The 17,246-nt window shown below is 38.4% G+C and overlaps 1 protein-coding gene across 1 annotated transcript; it reads left to right on the forward strand.

The window, feature by feature from the left end:
- Positions 1 to 437: 437 nt before the first annotated feature.
- Positions 438 to 16,442, forward strand: ATP5 (delta subunit of Mt ATP synthase). The gene is made up of 6 exons (XM_090019790.1): positions 438 to 605; positions 1,414 to 1,467; positions 4,325 to 4,568; positions 12,766 to 12,878; positions 13,739 to 13,825; positions 16,155 to 16,442. The coding sequence occupies exons 1-6, from the start codon at positions 486 to 488 to the stop codon at positions 16,281 to 16,283; spliced, it is 747 nt and encodes a 248-aa protein (XP_089875916.1). The 5' UTR covers positions 438 to 485; the 3' UTR covers positions 16,284 to 16,442.
- The last annotated feature ends 804 nt before the right edge of the window (positions 16,443 to 17,246 follow it).

Genomic DNA, 17,246 nt, shown 5'->3' on the forward strand with positions numbered 1-17,246 from the left:
TTATTTTTAAAGGGGCTAGTTTGAGCTTGGCTTACTTAGGTTTATAGTTCAAATTCTATTGTTTTCAACTTTTTAAAAAATGTCTCTTTTAAATGAGCTTGTTTGTGCTCGGCTCGCTTGATACAAGAAAGGCGCCAAGCTTGAACGCCCTCAGTTCAGTTCGTTGGGCTCGTTTACCAGACCTAAACTCTACCGTGAGTATTTATTCGGATCCAGATCCAGATCCTGAAGATCCACTTACTGAAACTTGGATCCAGATCCTGAAGATCCACTTACTGAAACTTGGATCCAGATCGGGTCAACTCAGATCCGATCCGTTTGAACCCTAACTACATCGAATCTAATTTGGGTCCATGTTCGGATCAACAGTGATTTGGACCGTATTCGACCCGTTCGCATCCCTACTAGTTCGCAGTCTTCAGCGTTCCCCCCCCCTCACTCTCTCTCTCTCTCGTCTAGGGCACGCGATCAGACTCGGCGGAGCAATGGCGATGGCATCTCGGTTGAGATCGACTCTTCCCCTCATCCGCAGCACTACGAGGGCAGGATCCGTCCTCTTTCAGAGGCCGATCGCTCCTTCTCTTTCCCTCCCCAATCCTCCCGAGGTCTCTCTCTCTCTCTCTCTCGATTGATCGCTCCATTCATTCATGAACTCCATCTCTAAGCAATGCATCAACTTCATTTGCATTCATTTCTGTGGATTTCATGACATTAGGAATCGTGGAAGCGTTTATTGTGATAAGTTTTTGGTCTCAGAGAGACCGGAATCTGACCGGAAGGGCTCGATTGGGGCTCTCTCGCCGACTCTGGCCGAAACCTGCCGTGGATTCAGTCGTATACTTTGGTTTGAAATTCTATCGGAGGTCTTCGTATGGGTTTGCTTACCAGTTTCGGAAAATTTTAGCTACTACTTTCTCGGGTCGGAGCACGAAACCGAGGAATTCGGTGGAGTGCAGATTCCAGAATTGGAGTCGATCTGAACACTGGAACCGCGAGCTTGGTTGGATTTCTGAATCCTGAATAAGAATTTTAGATGACTTAAGCACCGATTTGGTGGGGTGTTCGGATGGACCACTCATCCAGAAATCTGGGAAAAGTCGCCACGGTGTGCGTGCTTCCGAATGCAACATCCCAATCTCAGTTTTATGGATAAGTGGGTGCTTCCCGATCGCCGCATTAGAGACTAAACACATGATTGTTGCCAGAGATATGGCAACATTTCAACTAGTTTCTGGCCATGCCGGAAATTGATGATGGTGAGGACCCAGTTCCCTCAACAACTGCATTCGAGCCTTTGCTGGATCGGGGAACTTGCTATGAAAGTGAAAATGAAAAAACGTTTGCTTTTGTTTTGGTGCGTGGGCTGTGGTACACTGCACGTTGTTTTGACATTCTTGGAATTCTCTTTTGCAGGGATCAATGAATTATGCAACTTCAGCAACACCCAAGAAAGATGCAGATGTTAAGGTGAAGGCCTGCACCTGCTTGTACTTTGATATCTAATGAATGAGGAAAACTTGTATGTGGTGGATTCTAAATTTTACTTTGTTCTTGCTGTTTCTACTGCCATCTTAGGCCCTGAAGAAAGGAGATTCTATTTAAGCATATGCATAGTCACTCGCCAAAATAATAACAAATGATTTTTTTTGGAGGTTTATAGATAAGTAGTGGACAACTCGACTTAAGGTGTGTAAGTATGCTTGGTTAAAGTGTCGAACAACAGATAGGGAGCGTAAGAGACCTGTACACATTATCGTTTTCTGCACCAGTTGGTATTGGCGTTGTCTGGAAATTGATGGGTTTGGCACCCATACAAAAGATGGGAGGGGGCACCATTATCTGGCAAATGTATCAACAAGATCTTGCTGCATTGCTAAATGGGGCCTATCGCCTAGTGCGAGGACATTGAGCTGTTAAACGGACAATGTAAGGAGAATTGCCAGTATATGTGATTTGTTTAGAGAGGAGTTGGAGTGCTTCCAACATCATTTGGAAGCTTGTCAACCCTTTTGATACCTACTTTCTCTTGCACGGTGAGAGAATCTAGGCCTGTTGATAAAGTATGGAGCCATTGGAGAAATTTGCTGATTATAGGCGATCAATGGTAAGGGCATCAACTTGCTAGTGGATGCCGTTTGCGTAATGTATAGATGGAGCGGTTGCTATGTTTGTTTGGAGGTTGTGGTTTCCCCTTTGTACACCTATCTGCACTTGCATGGGAATGAGTATCTAGGCATACAGGTAAATTATTGGATCACTTAAGGAATTTATGTGCAGGTTGGATTCAGAAGTCAGACAAGAAGTGGACAAAAATTTGATGGTGTATAAATGTTCTTAATCTTCATTCTCCTGGAAAGAAATGCAGGATATTTAGATGATGATCTATTTGTATATTGAATCCATTCTTAAAATGTAAAAAGGAGATTGTGCTAGGGCTTGGTCTACCTTGGATGCTATGTAGCAGCACTTTGCAATAATGTTTTTTGATGATATAGTGAATTGTATAATTATGTGCTCTCACTGAACACGCACAAGAGCCTGCTAAGAGCGTGGAGCAAATTAGTTGGTCCAAAAAATTGAGCCTGTACTCACATCAGATTGTACTATATCCTTACAACTCTGCTTCCAATTTTCTAGGAGGTTATTGGCTAACCCAAGGTTACCATCAAAGAAACAATAATAACCCTTTCATGATGGTCCAAGTCCCCAGTTATTTGTCAGAGGGAATGATAAAAATTTAACGTCCTAGTTGTCAGCAGAAACCCTATGTCACAAAGAATTAACTGTGAATTTGAGACCATAAGAAATTCTGACACGGGAGATTGCAATCTAAGTAACTCAAATAAATCCATTTTTTATGTGCGAGCAACAAAAAATAGCTATTTCAAATGCCTGGCGAATTGGAATGCAGCCAACATTTCAAGTTTTGGGCATCTTCTTACCCGGAACACTATAAGCTTTCTGGATAATGAAATTCAGTGGACACTTAGGCTTATTTATCTAAACAAAAGAAATATTTTCCTTTTGTTTTTATCTTCTACTTTAGAACTTATGGTTTATAGTAATGTTTTTGAAGAAATTTTGTGGTAGCTTGTACCAAGCATTTCATAAACCTGATCCATTTTTTCAAGCTCTGTGTGGCTTTCGATATCCAACTGACTGACAGTCCCTTATTTTCCCAAATAACGACATTTGAGGCTTTCTGTTGTTTATCTGCCAACCACAAAAGCCACTTGAGAATGAGAACTCAATTATATGATATTTAATTGATTCAGACACCCCCTTTTTTTTCCTGTTTGGCTTCTCTTGTCTAAAGATAGATATGAATTTGTCTGAGAAGCCTTTACTAATTCGTTATCAGCCAGCTGGATGAGCATGAGAATAACTTTCTTTCATGTGTTGGTCTTCTTTCCATGGGATGCAATGGCAGTGGTCTTGCCAATGATATCTCTCTTTTGTGGTGTCCCTAAACATTTTGTAATTTCGTTTTTGAGAAAAAAGTTTTGTAATTTCATAGACTGTTGATTTTATGATCTGTGATAAGATTGCTGTTTTATAGTGCTTTTTGATAGCCAAGCTGGGGGAAGTCCCTGGCCCAGATCCCTTGTCTATGATAGTCCCACTTTTTTAATTTAATTTAATTTTATTTAAGTTCTGAGCTATGTCACAGGGACATGCCACTCAAGGGGAAAATCACATGTCGGCATGACATGACATGGATTCAGACATGGGATTCGGTGCGATTCGCATCCGACAGGCAAACACCGTGTCTGACACATTGACATGATATATGACACGTATCCGACATGTCTGAATGGTGTCAGATACGCCAGACACAGTGTTTGACACACCCAAAATAGTGTCCGACATGCTCAACATGGTGTTCGATGCAATAAAAAGTATGCTTATAAATATAAATTTAAAAATTTTTAATCAATAATATATATATATATATATTATACTAATATAAATATATATAATATATGTACGGTTGTGTCCCCGGATCCTAATTTTTGAAAACTGCCATATCGTAGCAAGTGAATCCGCATCGTATCCTGTATCCGCATAGGTTCTGAGGTGTTCACTTTTATTGTTTCTTTTCCTTCTAGATACATTTGAAATGGAAGTGCTTTACAATTTTAGTTTTTGAATTATTTTGCTACCTAAGCTATATAATTGCTGCCTGGAGATTTTTGATTAATTAAAAGTTAACAAGTTCAACTGCCAGAGTAGAAAAGAAGGTTATCTCTTATTTCTTGATCTTTAACCTTTATCCTTGCCATAATTTTGACTAGCTTATTGTTTATTGCAAATTTTTTTGCAGGTACCTCTTGCTTTGTTTGGTGGGTCTGGAAACTATGCTTCTGCTCTCTTTATTGCATCATCAAAAGCTAATATATTGGACAAAGTTGAGTATGAGATTCTTGATGTTGTTGCGGCTTCCAAGAAAAGTCCAATCTTCTCACAGTTTATTAAGGATTTATCAGTGCCTGGAAAGACCAGAGTAAAGGCTGTCCAAGAAATTTTTTCTGAGGCAGGGTTTTCAGATGTTACAAAGAACTTTTTGGGTATTAATTTGCCTTTGTGATTTATGTTGATTTTCTGAGAATTATCTTTCCAGTTGCTGGATTTGTATAGAAATATGTTTTTTCAGATGAATCTTAGTAGCATGAGCCTCCATCAAAGGCATACCTCTGCTCATTTCTTTTTATGTACTGCTATGCAAATTAAGCTATCTTAGGTGATTTATATGATGTTTAGGTTCGTGCTTTTGACAACTTTGATATGGATTATTTTTTATAGGAAGCATTTTCTGTCTGTGAAAAACAGAGGGAAGCCACCTTAGTGTACATTCTTTTGGTAGGTGAGTGTACAATTAAAAGGTGTATATATGATTTTGTATTTGAGCAACAAGGTAATTCTAAAGATTTTAGCTTCCAAATTGGTTAGGCGTCCTAACTCTTAACAAATCTCAAGGTAAGAAGGTAAGACTTGCCTCTTGATGAGAAGACAGAACTTAACATTTGATATGCATATGGTTAGCTCGATTTGTAATAGTTGCTGAAATACCTGGATGTTGTGTGGTCCCAAAACTTTATGTTACAGTTTATAAAGTTTTCACTATAAACTTCAATGGAGCCTTTTATGATACCTTGAAGGAAGCTAAGGCAACAACATTAATTCTAGTGTTCTTAGGTGCGAGAAAGGGGCCAATTTTGGTAGCTGCTATCTTTGTAATGTTTTAGGATGTCTTTGCTAGTGCTCATTTTTATTGCTTTGTTGACTTTATAACTCTGGCATTCTTTTCCCTTTCCACTTAAGTTACTTGGTTCCGAAGAATGATAGACATTGGGTTTTAGCATTTTATGAGAGAGTTTAGGAGTAATGCACTAAGGTTCAGTAAAGTAAGAGATGTTGATGGCAAAGCCAAACTAAATATGCTTCAGGTGGTAGTGTGAAGAATTCTCAGATTATGTGTTATTGTTGAACCTTTTCGTTGTGTTTAACAAAAATGTTAATGAAAGAAAAAATTGAGAGAGAAAAGAAATAATTGTGTCATTGGATAAAATTTTTCTATAAATACAAGAAAAATAAAAATATTATTTTTTTAAAGGGGTAGTGATGAGTGGCAATACTTGCAGGTTTATCCAAAAGACCTTAGGCCACTCATGAGTTCAGAAAACCTGTGACAATGCTTTCAGGTCTATCAAAAACCCTAGGCCACTGTGGGTTTAGCCAACTCGTGGCAACACTTCCAGTTGTATCTAAAAGTCCTACTGGTTTAGCTTACAAGTAGGGCCCGCCTGCTTATTCCCACTTATGGAATTTGTCAAGACTCAACGGTTTATCCATGTCATTTATGGGTTTAATCTCTCCCACCTATGAGTAGCGATACTTATTGGTTTATCTAATGACTGTATGCTACTTATGGATTTTGCCTTGCTAGTGGTACCTGCTTAATCCCATTAGTGGCAATACTTACCCGTTAAGTCCCAACTCACTGTTTAGTGTTTACTTTCCAGGTGTAGCCCAAATTTCTGATTAAGCCTCATTTGCCAATTCTAGATTAAACTCCACTTGCCACTTGTTGGTTCTACCCTGCTTACCATACTTAACTTTCCACTTTATAGTTTTTTAGTGGGTCCTACAGAAGTAGCTTACCAAAGCACCATCATTGTTCACCCATAAACTCTACTTGCCACTTCCCAAGTTGTAAAGCGCATGTTTAACTTCACTTTCCAGTTTTTTGGGTTTTACCTTCACTTTACAGCTATGTCACAGGGACTTGGCCAACTAGGTGCCGCACCCGCATCGACGCGACGTGGGTGCGGCACCCGGTGCGGTCAACCTGACCCTGGGTGCAGTCAATGCACCCAGGGTCATTTATGTCCAACTTTTGGACTTTATATATATATATATATATATATATATATATATATATATATATATATATATTTGCTGCACCCCTGCACCCAAGTTTTTTGAAAGTGCCGCACCCCCGCACCCGCACCCATGTGACATAGCTTTACAGTTGTGAAACCATGTTTAACCTCACTTTCCAGTTTTTTGGGTTTTACTTTCACTTTTCAGTTGTAAAACTCATGTTTAACCTAACTTTCCAGTGTTTTGGGTTTTACCTTCGCTTTACAGTTGTGAAACCATGTTCAACCTCAGTTTCCAGTTTTTTGGGTTTTACTTTCACTTTTCAGTTGTAAAACTCATGTTTATCTTCACTTTCCAAATTTTGGGGTTTACCTTCACTTTCTAGTTGTAAAACCCATGTTTAACTTCACCTCCCAATTTTTGGTTTTACCTTCTCATTCCAATTTCCATAGGTTATGAATTTTGATCTCTGTAGTGCTCAAGCAAAACAGAATATAAAAGAAAACATTTAGAACTTTATTGATAGAACCCTATCTTTACATGACATTGATCCTATGAAATTTTACAATGAAAATAGCAGTGTTATTAAAAATGCGCCTTAAGGCGCAAAAAGCGCGCCTCGCCTCAAGGCGAGGGGCTTTGTGCCTTGAGGCGCAGGCATAAGGCGCAAAAGCCCTGAGGCGCATGCCTCATACGCCTTGAGGCGTACGCCTCAGGGCGAGGCGCGCCTCAAGGTGAGGCGTACACGCCTCACCTTGTTTTGGTCAAATGGGGTCGCTATCAAAATCTACTGCATCAGCGAGCTCCGAAATGTCGACACCATAGGAAACTTCGGCAATGGCCTCATCGTTTCGAGTGTAGAGAACGACGACCTGGCTGTTCCTGCTGCTGAGATTATGCAAATGGATCGGTCGATGGTTGTCGACAACGAAAACCCGAGCGAGCAGCCCCAGATTTAGAATCTACCGCAGGTCATGGTGGTACCCCCAATTAATCAAGAGGATAGAGATGGGATGATCATCAGATCGGGTCTGATCCATAAGAAACCGAGTTGCAAATATAAGCCCAAAAAAAAAAAATCTTCCGACGGGTGCTGCCCCCCTATGCCCCTCACCAGGGGCGCCCCCTGGACCCCCGCCCGCTGGCCGCACAACGGGACCCGCGCCGGGGGGAGCCCTCGGACCCCCCTACTGCAAGGGCAAAAACTCTGAATCAGGCTCCACAACTCATCATCTAGACGAACCGACGTACCTTGAAATCTGAAGAAGGGTTTTTGGGAGAAGGAAATGATTTTTCAATTCTTCCTCTGTAGAAGAATGACGAGAGAGAGAGAGAGAGAGAGAGAGAGAGAGAGAGAGAGAGAGAGAGAGAGAGAGATTTTATCTGGATTTTGATAACACTTATGCTTCGGTTTTGCGTCAGTTAACTTCATTACTTGCTGAAATTGGATTGAACACAGAAGGGGCCCATGCTTTCTCTACTACATATGGCTATTCTCTGGATATTTTTTTAGCTCTGTTTTTTTTTCCTGCAAATGCGGCAAGAGATCAATTTAATTGAAGAGAATTTTGGTTTCTAATGTATGAAAAACAACATAAATAAGATCTCCTGCTGTGAGAGATTTTTGGTTTCTTAGATACTTAATTAGATCAAGTTGTTGCATTAATGTTACTTTTACATGTTAATCTCATATTTTTTCAGTATTTATTTGCGATATTTTATTTCTTGTTGGTTGTTGCTTCATCAATAAAGCATTTTTTATTTATTTATTAGATATTTTTTATAGTTTTTTTTTAAGTTTTCAAAAAAATCTTTTTGAGGCTTACGCTTTACGCCTCACCTCAGATTTTGGTGGAGCGCCTCACTACGCCTCAACGCTTTTCACAACACTGGAAAATAGCAAAAAGTAGAGGAGGACGAAGAGGAAAGAAACATTCTAGCTCCTGCTTCAGCCTTTCCTTCTCAATTTTTTTGTCTTTCTCCTTTCATCATCAGGATTTTTGTGGTATTCATAGCCACCTCCTTTGAGAGTTTACCTGTACTTGTCTGTTGTGACTCCCTCCACTTTGATCATCCAACTTGAAATGTACATAAAGGACATCCAATTTGTGGTATTTATAGTTCTTAAAACTACACATGTTGAGCTTCTTATATTCACTTATTCAATGAAAAGTGGGAAGTCGTATTGTTCCATCATGCTATGGTCATGGGCCACAACCAAGCTAATGGAAAGTGGGAATTAAGTGGATGAAAAGTGGGAGGTAAGGGCTACACGAGGCCTATTTGAGATTCCTGGAAGTGTTTAAATAGAAAGTGCATTTTGCAACCAAAAAGTGGGTTGAAAACTAGAAAGCTATGTCACATGGATATGTTTGAGATAAGGGGATACAACCATTTTCATGGAGATTTTTAATACAACTAGTACATAAGGGGATACAATACAGCAATAAAAATGGAGTATCCATGTGTCATAGCTATAGAAAGTGGTGTTAAACTGAAAAGTGAGGTTTAAACACCGGCAAGTGAAAGTGAAATCCATAACCTAAAAAGTGAAAAATAGGGATGAAAACTAGCAAGTGAGGTCAAATTTGTTTTTTTACAACTGGTAACTGGTAAGTGAAGGCAAAACCCCAAAACTGAAAAGTGGGGTTAAACATGGGTTTTACAGCTGGCAAATGAAAATAAAACTCAAGAACTAGAGAGGGTATGGAAAATGAAGGTAAAAACCCATAATATGGAAGGTGGAGTTAAATCCATAAAGTGACTAGTGAGGTTTAGTTGGAAAGTAGGGTTAAAAATAGAAGGTGATTTAAGGTTTTTAGGTAAACCGTAAGTATTGCCAAATCTCTTAAGTGAGATTAAGTGAATAGCCCCCCACCAGTAAGCTAAACCCCCAAGTAGCCTATTGTGTTTGATATTACAAAGAAGAGAAGAAGCACTAGAGAAGGAGGTCACTTCAAGAGCAAAACTTCATTAATTAAAAAGAGAAGTTACAACACTTATGAGAGTTGACCTCTCTAGCCTCACTACAAGACACAAATCTCTGACTTGTTACCTATAGCTACTTTATAATGATAACCCCAAGAATAATGATATGTACACAAAGAGGGGTAGCACCTAAACATGTAAAACACACATTATACAATACATTTCTCAACACTTCCCGTCAAACTTGAGATGATGTGAACACAATCATACCAAGTTTGAGGAGAAATGTCTGAAAAGCCTTAAAAGGCAAACTCTTGGTAAATCAATTTGCAATTTGATTTGTCGTCCCAACACATACCAATGAGATGAGTCTTTGATATGCTCTTCGAGTGAAGTGACAATCAATTTTGATATGCTTGGTTCTTTCATAGAACTCTGGATTTTTGTCTATTTGAGTTGCACTTTGATTGTTGCAGTGTAGTGGAGTTCCCTCACTAGTCCTTGACCCCCATATCTTCAAGCACCAACATCAACCACACAATCTCAATAGAAACTTGAGCCATGACCCTATACTCGGCTTCTAGGTTTGAGAGAAGAATTCTTTGTTGCTTTTTACTTTTCTAGGATATCAAAGCGTCTTCCAGAAATACACAAAATCCTGTAATTAACTGATGATCTTGAGAGACCCCTCAAAAATTTGCATGACAATAGGCTCTCAACTCAAGCGCCACAAATGAAAAACATAACAAAGTATAATTCATTTTACCCTGATATATCTGATAATCCATAGTACTATTGCAAGATGTGTGGGTCTAGGAGCACTCATGAACTAACTTACAACATGAACTGCAAAGGTGATGTCAGGTCTAGATATAGTCAAGTAAATCAGACTCCCAACCAACTGCCTATACATAGTAGGATCCTCCAAAGAACTCTTCATCTGAGTGCTTTAATTTGCAATTTGCTTCCATGGGAGTATCCACCTGCTTGTTATCATTAGCCAATCTAGCCTTGTTAGTTATGTTAGCTGCATGTTTATGTTGTGTTGTATTAAGCGATGTTGGGATACTCTTTTCCAGGTGGTTATTTAGAGAATTTTGATTATTAGGAATAAAATCATTCATAAAGAAGAAAAGTATTCTAAGATAATGACACAGGATGGAAGCAGACACATGAAGGTCCATGATCCATTTGGATTGTTCTTTGAATCTTTTTGTTTATATTTAATTTGAGTATTAGTTTTGGGTTTTAGTGAGGTATGAGATTTATGTCAAATTCATAGTAAAATTAATGTTTGTCCTTTTTTTATAAATGCTTGTCATAGAGATAGGATTGAGAGGGGTAATTGATGATTATTGGTTTTTCTTTCATTTCTGCTATTTAATTCTCTTACTTTCATTAGAGTGTAGTTTTTCCATAGTTAGCATGCTGTTGGTATAGATTGTATTTCTTGTGATCCTGCTTTGGGATTTGCATTAGTTTTGATAGACCTGTAAGTATTGCCAGATTAGGTTAGTTATAGACTTATAGGTGGAATTATGTTAAACTTGTAAGTGGCTAGAAAAAATCCATAAATGCCTAGGAAAAACGTGTAAGTATTGCCACTCATAAGTGGGTTTATGCTAAACCTGTAATTGTCTGGGGAAAAGCCATAAGTATGGCCACTCATCCTTACCCCTTAAAAGTTTATTGTTATTATTATTTATTTAAATGTTTTAATCCAACAAGCATAAACATAGATTATGGTACCCGTATAAGTGGACTTGATTGACTAGACCTTGTTGGATGAAACTGGTTATCAGTTAGAAATCCCTATTCCCCAATTGCAAGTGCTTGAATGGCAGAGGAATGAGTGTAGCCCTATAAACTGGAGTTTTGTAAACCGAGATCAACATAGCCTAGCGTTCTTGGGTCTAGGATTTCCAATCTCACTCACACATAAAAGAAAAGGGTACTCTCTTGCCTTCCCCATTCCCCTCCTTTTGAACAATTAGAAAAAATAAGGTAAAAGACCACAAGAAAAAGGCAACTGCTTGCCTAGTTGCTCAACTGGCAGTAAATAATTGATTGGCTAGAAATAGTCAACGAAAGTCCTGTAACTGGTCGTATGCCTGTGTCTGGCTTGATTAGGTGACTAGTTGACTGACTGATTTGTACTCCTTTACAAAATGCTCCCTGTAGGCAATTGTAGCCACAAATTTCTAATTAAGCTTTAATATATTATACATCTAATGACCTGTTTGCTTTGGTAACAGATGGGGATAAATGATCACAGCTGAGAAGGTAGAAGCTGTGATTGTCAGTCACAAGGTCAATCTTGTGACCAACTTTCACAAGCTTCAAGGCTAGAACAATCACAGCTGGCAATCACAATCACAGTCACAACTTGTACTTTTCTCGTGTTTGACTAACCTTGAGAAAGTGTTGTGATTGTTATTTACAATCACAGGATCTTTGAGAAAATCCAAGAATAATAGGTCATTGCAAACATGGCCTAAGAGTCATCACCTAGTCCTTGTCTCTTTTCTTTTTCAGAATCGGAGTAAAGTCTAATTTATACCAGGTGATGAAGTTAAAAACTTCGCAAAGGATTTCTATTGTGCATGACCGCTACCACTAGTTGAATAACTTTCAAGCTATGTAACATGGACACTTCTAACAGGGCAATGCACCTGTGTTGCACCTGCACCGATGTGGGTGCGACACTTGGACATTGCTTCCTTTGTGTCAGGTGAAGTCAACGACACTAATGTCCATTTCTGTCCAAAAGTGGATTCCAAGTTCAGTTTTATCTATATTATATACATAAATACACACACACACACATATCCGCACACAGACCCAAGTTTTTTGAAATTGCCATGTCGCACCCTCCGCAGCCACACCCGCCCCCGCACCTATGCGACATAGTTTTCATGAGTGTGATCATTTTTTTATTACAAAGGTTGTTTCAACGTTTGCTTGCAGTACTTACATCCATATGCAGGCTGCTAGTGGGTGGGTTAGATGTGTTTTTGCCAGAATTGCCTATTGCTAGTTGGGTTAGCTCTGGCTTGGGCTTATGCGTTTTATGCTTGCAATTAAATGGATTGATCTATGGTGACTTGCAGCATGACTGATTCATCGCCACTTTGATCCTGTGACTAAGTCTTGACTTATTGGGTTTGCAGTCATGCATCTGGACAAATTGTATGGAACTGTCTTTACTATGCCTATCAGTGTTTGTTAGTTTTTAAGCTTATCCTTTTGAAGCTTAGTCTGTTGTATGTGAAAGGTGATTTCAAATTTTCCACTCAAAGTCACTCTATTTGCTTGGAAAATTCCTATTGTCTCCATTATATTTCAAAAGATTAGGCTGCATGGTTTATATTGTGTTTTTCATTTTGTAGTAAAAAAAACATCAATCAGCTTATTGCACTTCATCCTTATGCCTTTCTTTTTGTGTATCCGAAGCTATTTTAGCTGAGAACGGAAGGTTGGGGTCCATTGAGAGCATTGCGCAGAAATTTGTGGAGTTGACAATGGCACACAAGGGGGAGGTGAAGGTCATTGTGACAACTGTCATTGTAAGTTCTGATTGTCCTTGAATAACTTTGGTTTTATTATGGTTTAGGCCCATTGAAAAGTGGTTTATCAAGAGATATTGCATGTTGGAAGTTTAGTTTTCTGGGCAAGAAAAAGTAACCTTTGATTACAGGGAGGTTACTGTAGTGTGCTGGATAGCACTTAATTAAAAACCATAATAAATACAATAAAAAATAAGACTAAAAAGCTTGCTTAGATGAGCCAAGCACCAATCCAACTACACAACTGCCAAGTGTTATGATTCTTATGAATGACTATATAAAGGTGGCAGTTGGTGAAGGGTATTGCTTGCAGTGGCTTTGCATGACTTCATGGAGCTCATTGGTTGTATTCTTTTTGCTTGGTAATCCTATCGATATAGTAGTTCAGAATTTTTAATTGATTTGTAGAGATTCTTATTGCCTTCTTATTCTGGCCAAATAATGTAAGAAGGCTCTCTTTTGATTTCCTTATTTGATATATGATGAAGGATTAGTTATGTATTATTTTATCATCTTGGTCATTTTCATGGCCTTGACTTTATGCTTTCATTACAATCTCTTCTCATTTTGGAGATAATTTTGCTTCAAGTTTCTTTCTTTCTGCCATGAGTTGCATAAAAAAGTAATTTATTTACATATGTTGAACTAGGGGACCTTTGCTGACATATGTAAAGTACTGCTTATTTGATTCCTAAATGAAATAAAAACAATATTTCTGTGTATTTATAAGAGTAATCATGCCTTTTTCGGCAATTGAAAGCTACAGCAAAATGCCTCTCCTCACTGCCATCAATTCTGGTTATGATTTCATGATTGATAGTCTAAGCTGTGTCAAGTGATTTGCTTTCTGCTTTCGACAGCCACTGCCAGCTGAAGAGGAGAAACAATTGAAAGAAACTTTACAAGAAATTCTTGGGCGTGGGAAGACTGTGAAGCTGGAACAGAAGGTAATGTTGATTTTGTATATTGAACCTTATCACTGTATTATGTGATCCTTTTGTGGTTATTTTTGTGTACCAAGCTTGTTAATCAACTTGTGACCATTTCATGTCATTCTGCAATATTGATCCTTGATTCTAAATGATGCTCGCTGCTTCCATTTGTGCTCTATTTTAATTAGCTTGTTGGTTGCTCATGCCTTCTCTTTCACAATCAGCTTGTAAATTTTCATGCCTCTGTGTAATCATCTTCTCTGTTGAGGCTTTGGATGGTTGGAGTTAGTTTTCCATGCTTTTAGTCCGTTAAATTCAAATTGTTGCTTTATGTGTTGTAGTTGTTTCTGCAATGTATTATAGCTGGATTCACCTTAAGATAGCAAATTTGATGTTCTTTTAAGTGTTGATTCTCCTGCATTTGATTATATCGTGTGACATTCTTTTATTGTGCGAGGTGTTAGTGGGAACTCCTTTTAGGTAAAAGTAAAATCTCTTCCATGAGAAACCATGTATTTTTGGTCAAGCACTAATCCTGTCAAATGCAATAGGCGCATGCTGCTGTTTCAATTTGTTGCTTTGGTCTTTATCCCTTCCTTATTTTTTGTGATCGCTGTAAGGATTTGAGGTAAGTCATAACTGAAGACTGGACCTTCTGGTAGATGTAATCTATTTTGATAATTTAGCTCAAAATAGTGGAACCTGATGTGAATCGTGATTGATAAAGTCATTAGTAACCTGATTGGTGAGAATGGGTAGTGACATGCTAAGTGGAAACTGGTGCACAGTTTAATGGGAAAAACTAGTTGAAGCCTAGTCGTCTCACTGGCTGACTAGTTGTCGAACGAGTTTGTCTGGTAGGGGTATATATATATATATATATATATATATATTCGTCTCATCAATTCATGAGTAATGAAGCCTTACTTCTTTGATGCCCTTTCAAGCTTCTCTGTCATATTAGTTTAGTTTTTATTTTCCTTATATATATAGGAAAACCTGTAAGAGTAAATTCTGGATGTGTGTTGAATGCACGTCCAGCGTTTATCTCAGACAATGTCTGGGATGAAAAATCATTTTTAGCGGCTGTCGCGACTGCCGCTAAAAGTGTTGTTTTCCTTAAAAAAATATCTGCTGCTGATCTGCGCGCAATCAGTGGCAGATATTGGTCCGATAACAGTGGACGATTTGCTCGTCCACTGTTACAGGCTTTTCATATATATACTGTCCAACCAAAGACGGCCATAATCTACAACCGATGATAATGGAAGGCATTCCTTCTCTAACCATTGAGTTTTTCATCAATTGGACTTTACATATTGGATTTTTATCATTCATTTAGTTAGCAATATGTTTTGGATTATGATTTTTTGATGCTTAAATGCATTTTTGTAAGCGCTAAAAATCAACGGCCTACAATACTTTGTATTGTAAAGTTTTAAACGCATTGTGAGCTGTCGATTTTTTACCTTTCAAAAAACATGCCTATATGTCGTAAAGTCTTGGTGTAAAGCATATTTCTTACTAAATAAATTATAAAGAACAAATATATGAGGTCCGATTGATGAGATACTCAAGCATTGGAGAAGGGGAGCCGTCCGATCGTTGTTGGTTGTAGATTTTGGACCTTCCTTTGGTTGGACTGTCCCCTTCCCTATATATATATATATATTAAAACTTGTCTAGCTATTCATGAGTAATGAACCCCTTTGTTCTTTGAGGGCCTCTCAAGGCTTTAATTGGTGCATGTTACTTTGCTTTCTATTTTCCTTGTTAACTGGTACATGTTAATTCATGGAACCTTGACAAATATATGTTGTCAGATGGGAGATTGTAAGATTTTGTCATTTTAATTATCATTTTATGATATTATGCATTTGATCACTACTTGCATATCATTACTCTTTGTACATGTTTTTTAAAGAGTACGAAAGAAGAGAAAAACATGTTTTTTAAGGGTGACAGCTTATTCTTACAACTCACCTAGTCCATGCCCATAACTTTTGAACCGAGTCTTCTGGTACAACCTGGCACATTTTATTGCATAGTACATCTCATGACCATGCGTGCTTTTCTTTTGAAAAGGGGTTTTCTGAAAGAGGTGGTAGGGCCTCTACTTTTGTAATTCAAGCTATGTTGTTGTTTTAGCCCCACTGAGCTCTTTGATGACTCGTGGATACTACTTTATTCCTGAATTCTTGTTCTTGGTTGCTGAAATTGATCTTTGCTTGTTCATGCCAATCGTCATCATCAGCATCTTCAAGTATCACTCTCATCACCATCTTCAGCATCATGATCGTTGTGGTCCATTCATTAGAAACTTAACGTGTTAAAGTTTCTGCAGATTGACCAGAGTATTCTTGGGGGATTAGTGGTGGAATTTGGGCAGAAGCTTTTTGACATATCGATAAAAACAAGAGCAAAGCAGATGGAGAAATTCTTGAGTGACCCTGCTATTTTCGATAGCATTTGAAAAGGTTCAAAGATCAGTCAGAAACTGTTTCTGCTTATTGCTGCTATTTCTTTCAGTTTTTGTTGGAAAGATGGTTGCCTTCTCTTTGACAGTCTTGTCATTTCCCTTTAAATGGTGCTTTTGATCACTATCCTGAAATAAAAAAGAAAGTTGGGCTCTGTTCTTTTCTGATTGAATTCTGCTCTGACTTTTATAGTTTTGAGGTTCTATAAGAAGGTATTGTTTTTTCTGACCTTTTTGCTATTATAAACATCAAACTTCACACTTGCACTTGCTTGACTCTAGCCAGCCCTAGAATTTCTAGTTTTTCAATGGTCAGTGTACGAGGTTGTCCTTGATACTGACCTCTTTTCTCTATCCAATGACTTGGGTCCAGTCCGAACAGGCCTGTTTGGGTCAGCCAAACAGTTTCTGGACCACTCCCATCCCAGACCTGGATTTGGTCATTATTTGCTGAATAACATACCAAGAGTAGGGTCCCCCCCTGTTTGGTCGGACTCAGTAATTCCAGAGTGTCTTTCTTTGTTCATAATGGATGAGACCTAGTTGTTGTGCTACCAAGGTTGCCAGAAGGGAAACGGGAAACGAGTTTTTTCAGGTGCATGTGAAACGGGAAACAGGAAACAAACTGGGAACCGATTGGGAAACAAATGGAAAACATTTAACAGGAAAAAACTTAACAAACATGAGAAACAAGTATCCCACAAAAGGGAAATGCATGGGAAACGACACATTTGCCATAAACTTTTGGGCATTTTTCACACGTTTTGAAAACGAGGTGTTTCCCTTTTCAGAAACAGTTTTTCAGGAAATGCGTTTCCCATCCTCTTATAGCTTTTTGGTAACCCTGGGTGCTGCTGCTACCCAGAACCGAGTCACTTAAGTATCCCGCTTTCCTGTGAAGTAAAATTCTGTGTTGACAAGACTACCCAGAACCGAGTTACTTAATGGGCCGCTTTAAGT

The sequence above is a fragment of the Nuphar pumila genome, chromosome 10, assembly GCF_984573655.1.
Source record: "Nuphar pumila chromosome 10, dmNupPumi1.hap1.1, whole genome shotgun sequence".
NCBI classification, from domain to species: domain Eukaryota; kingdom Viridiplantae; phylum Streptophyta; class Magnoliopsida; order Nymphaeales; family Nymphaeaceae; genus Nuphar; species Nuphar pumila.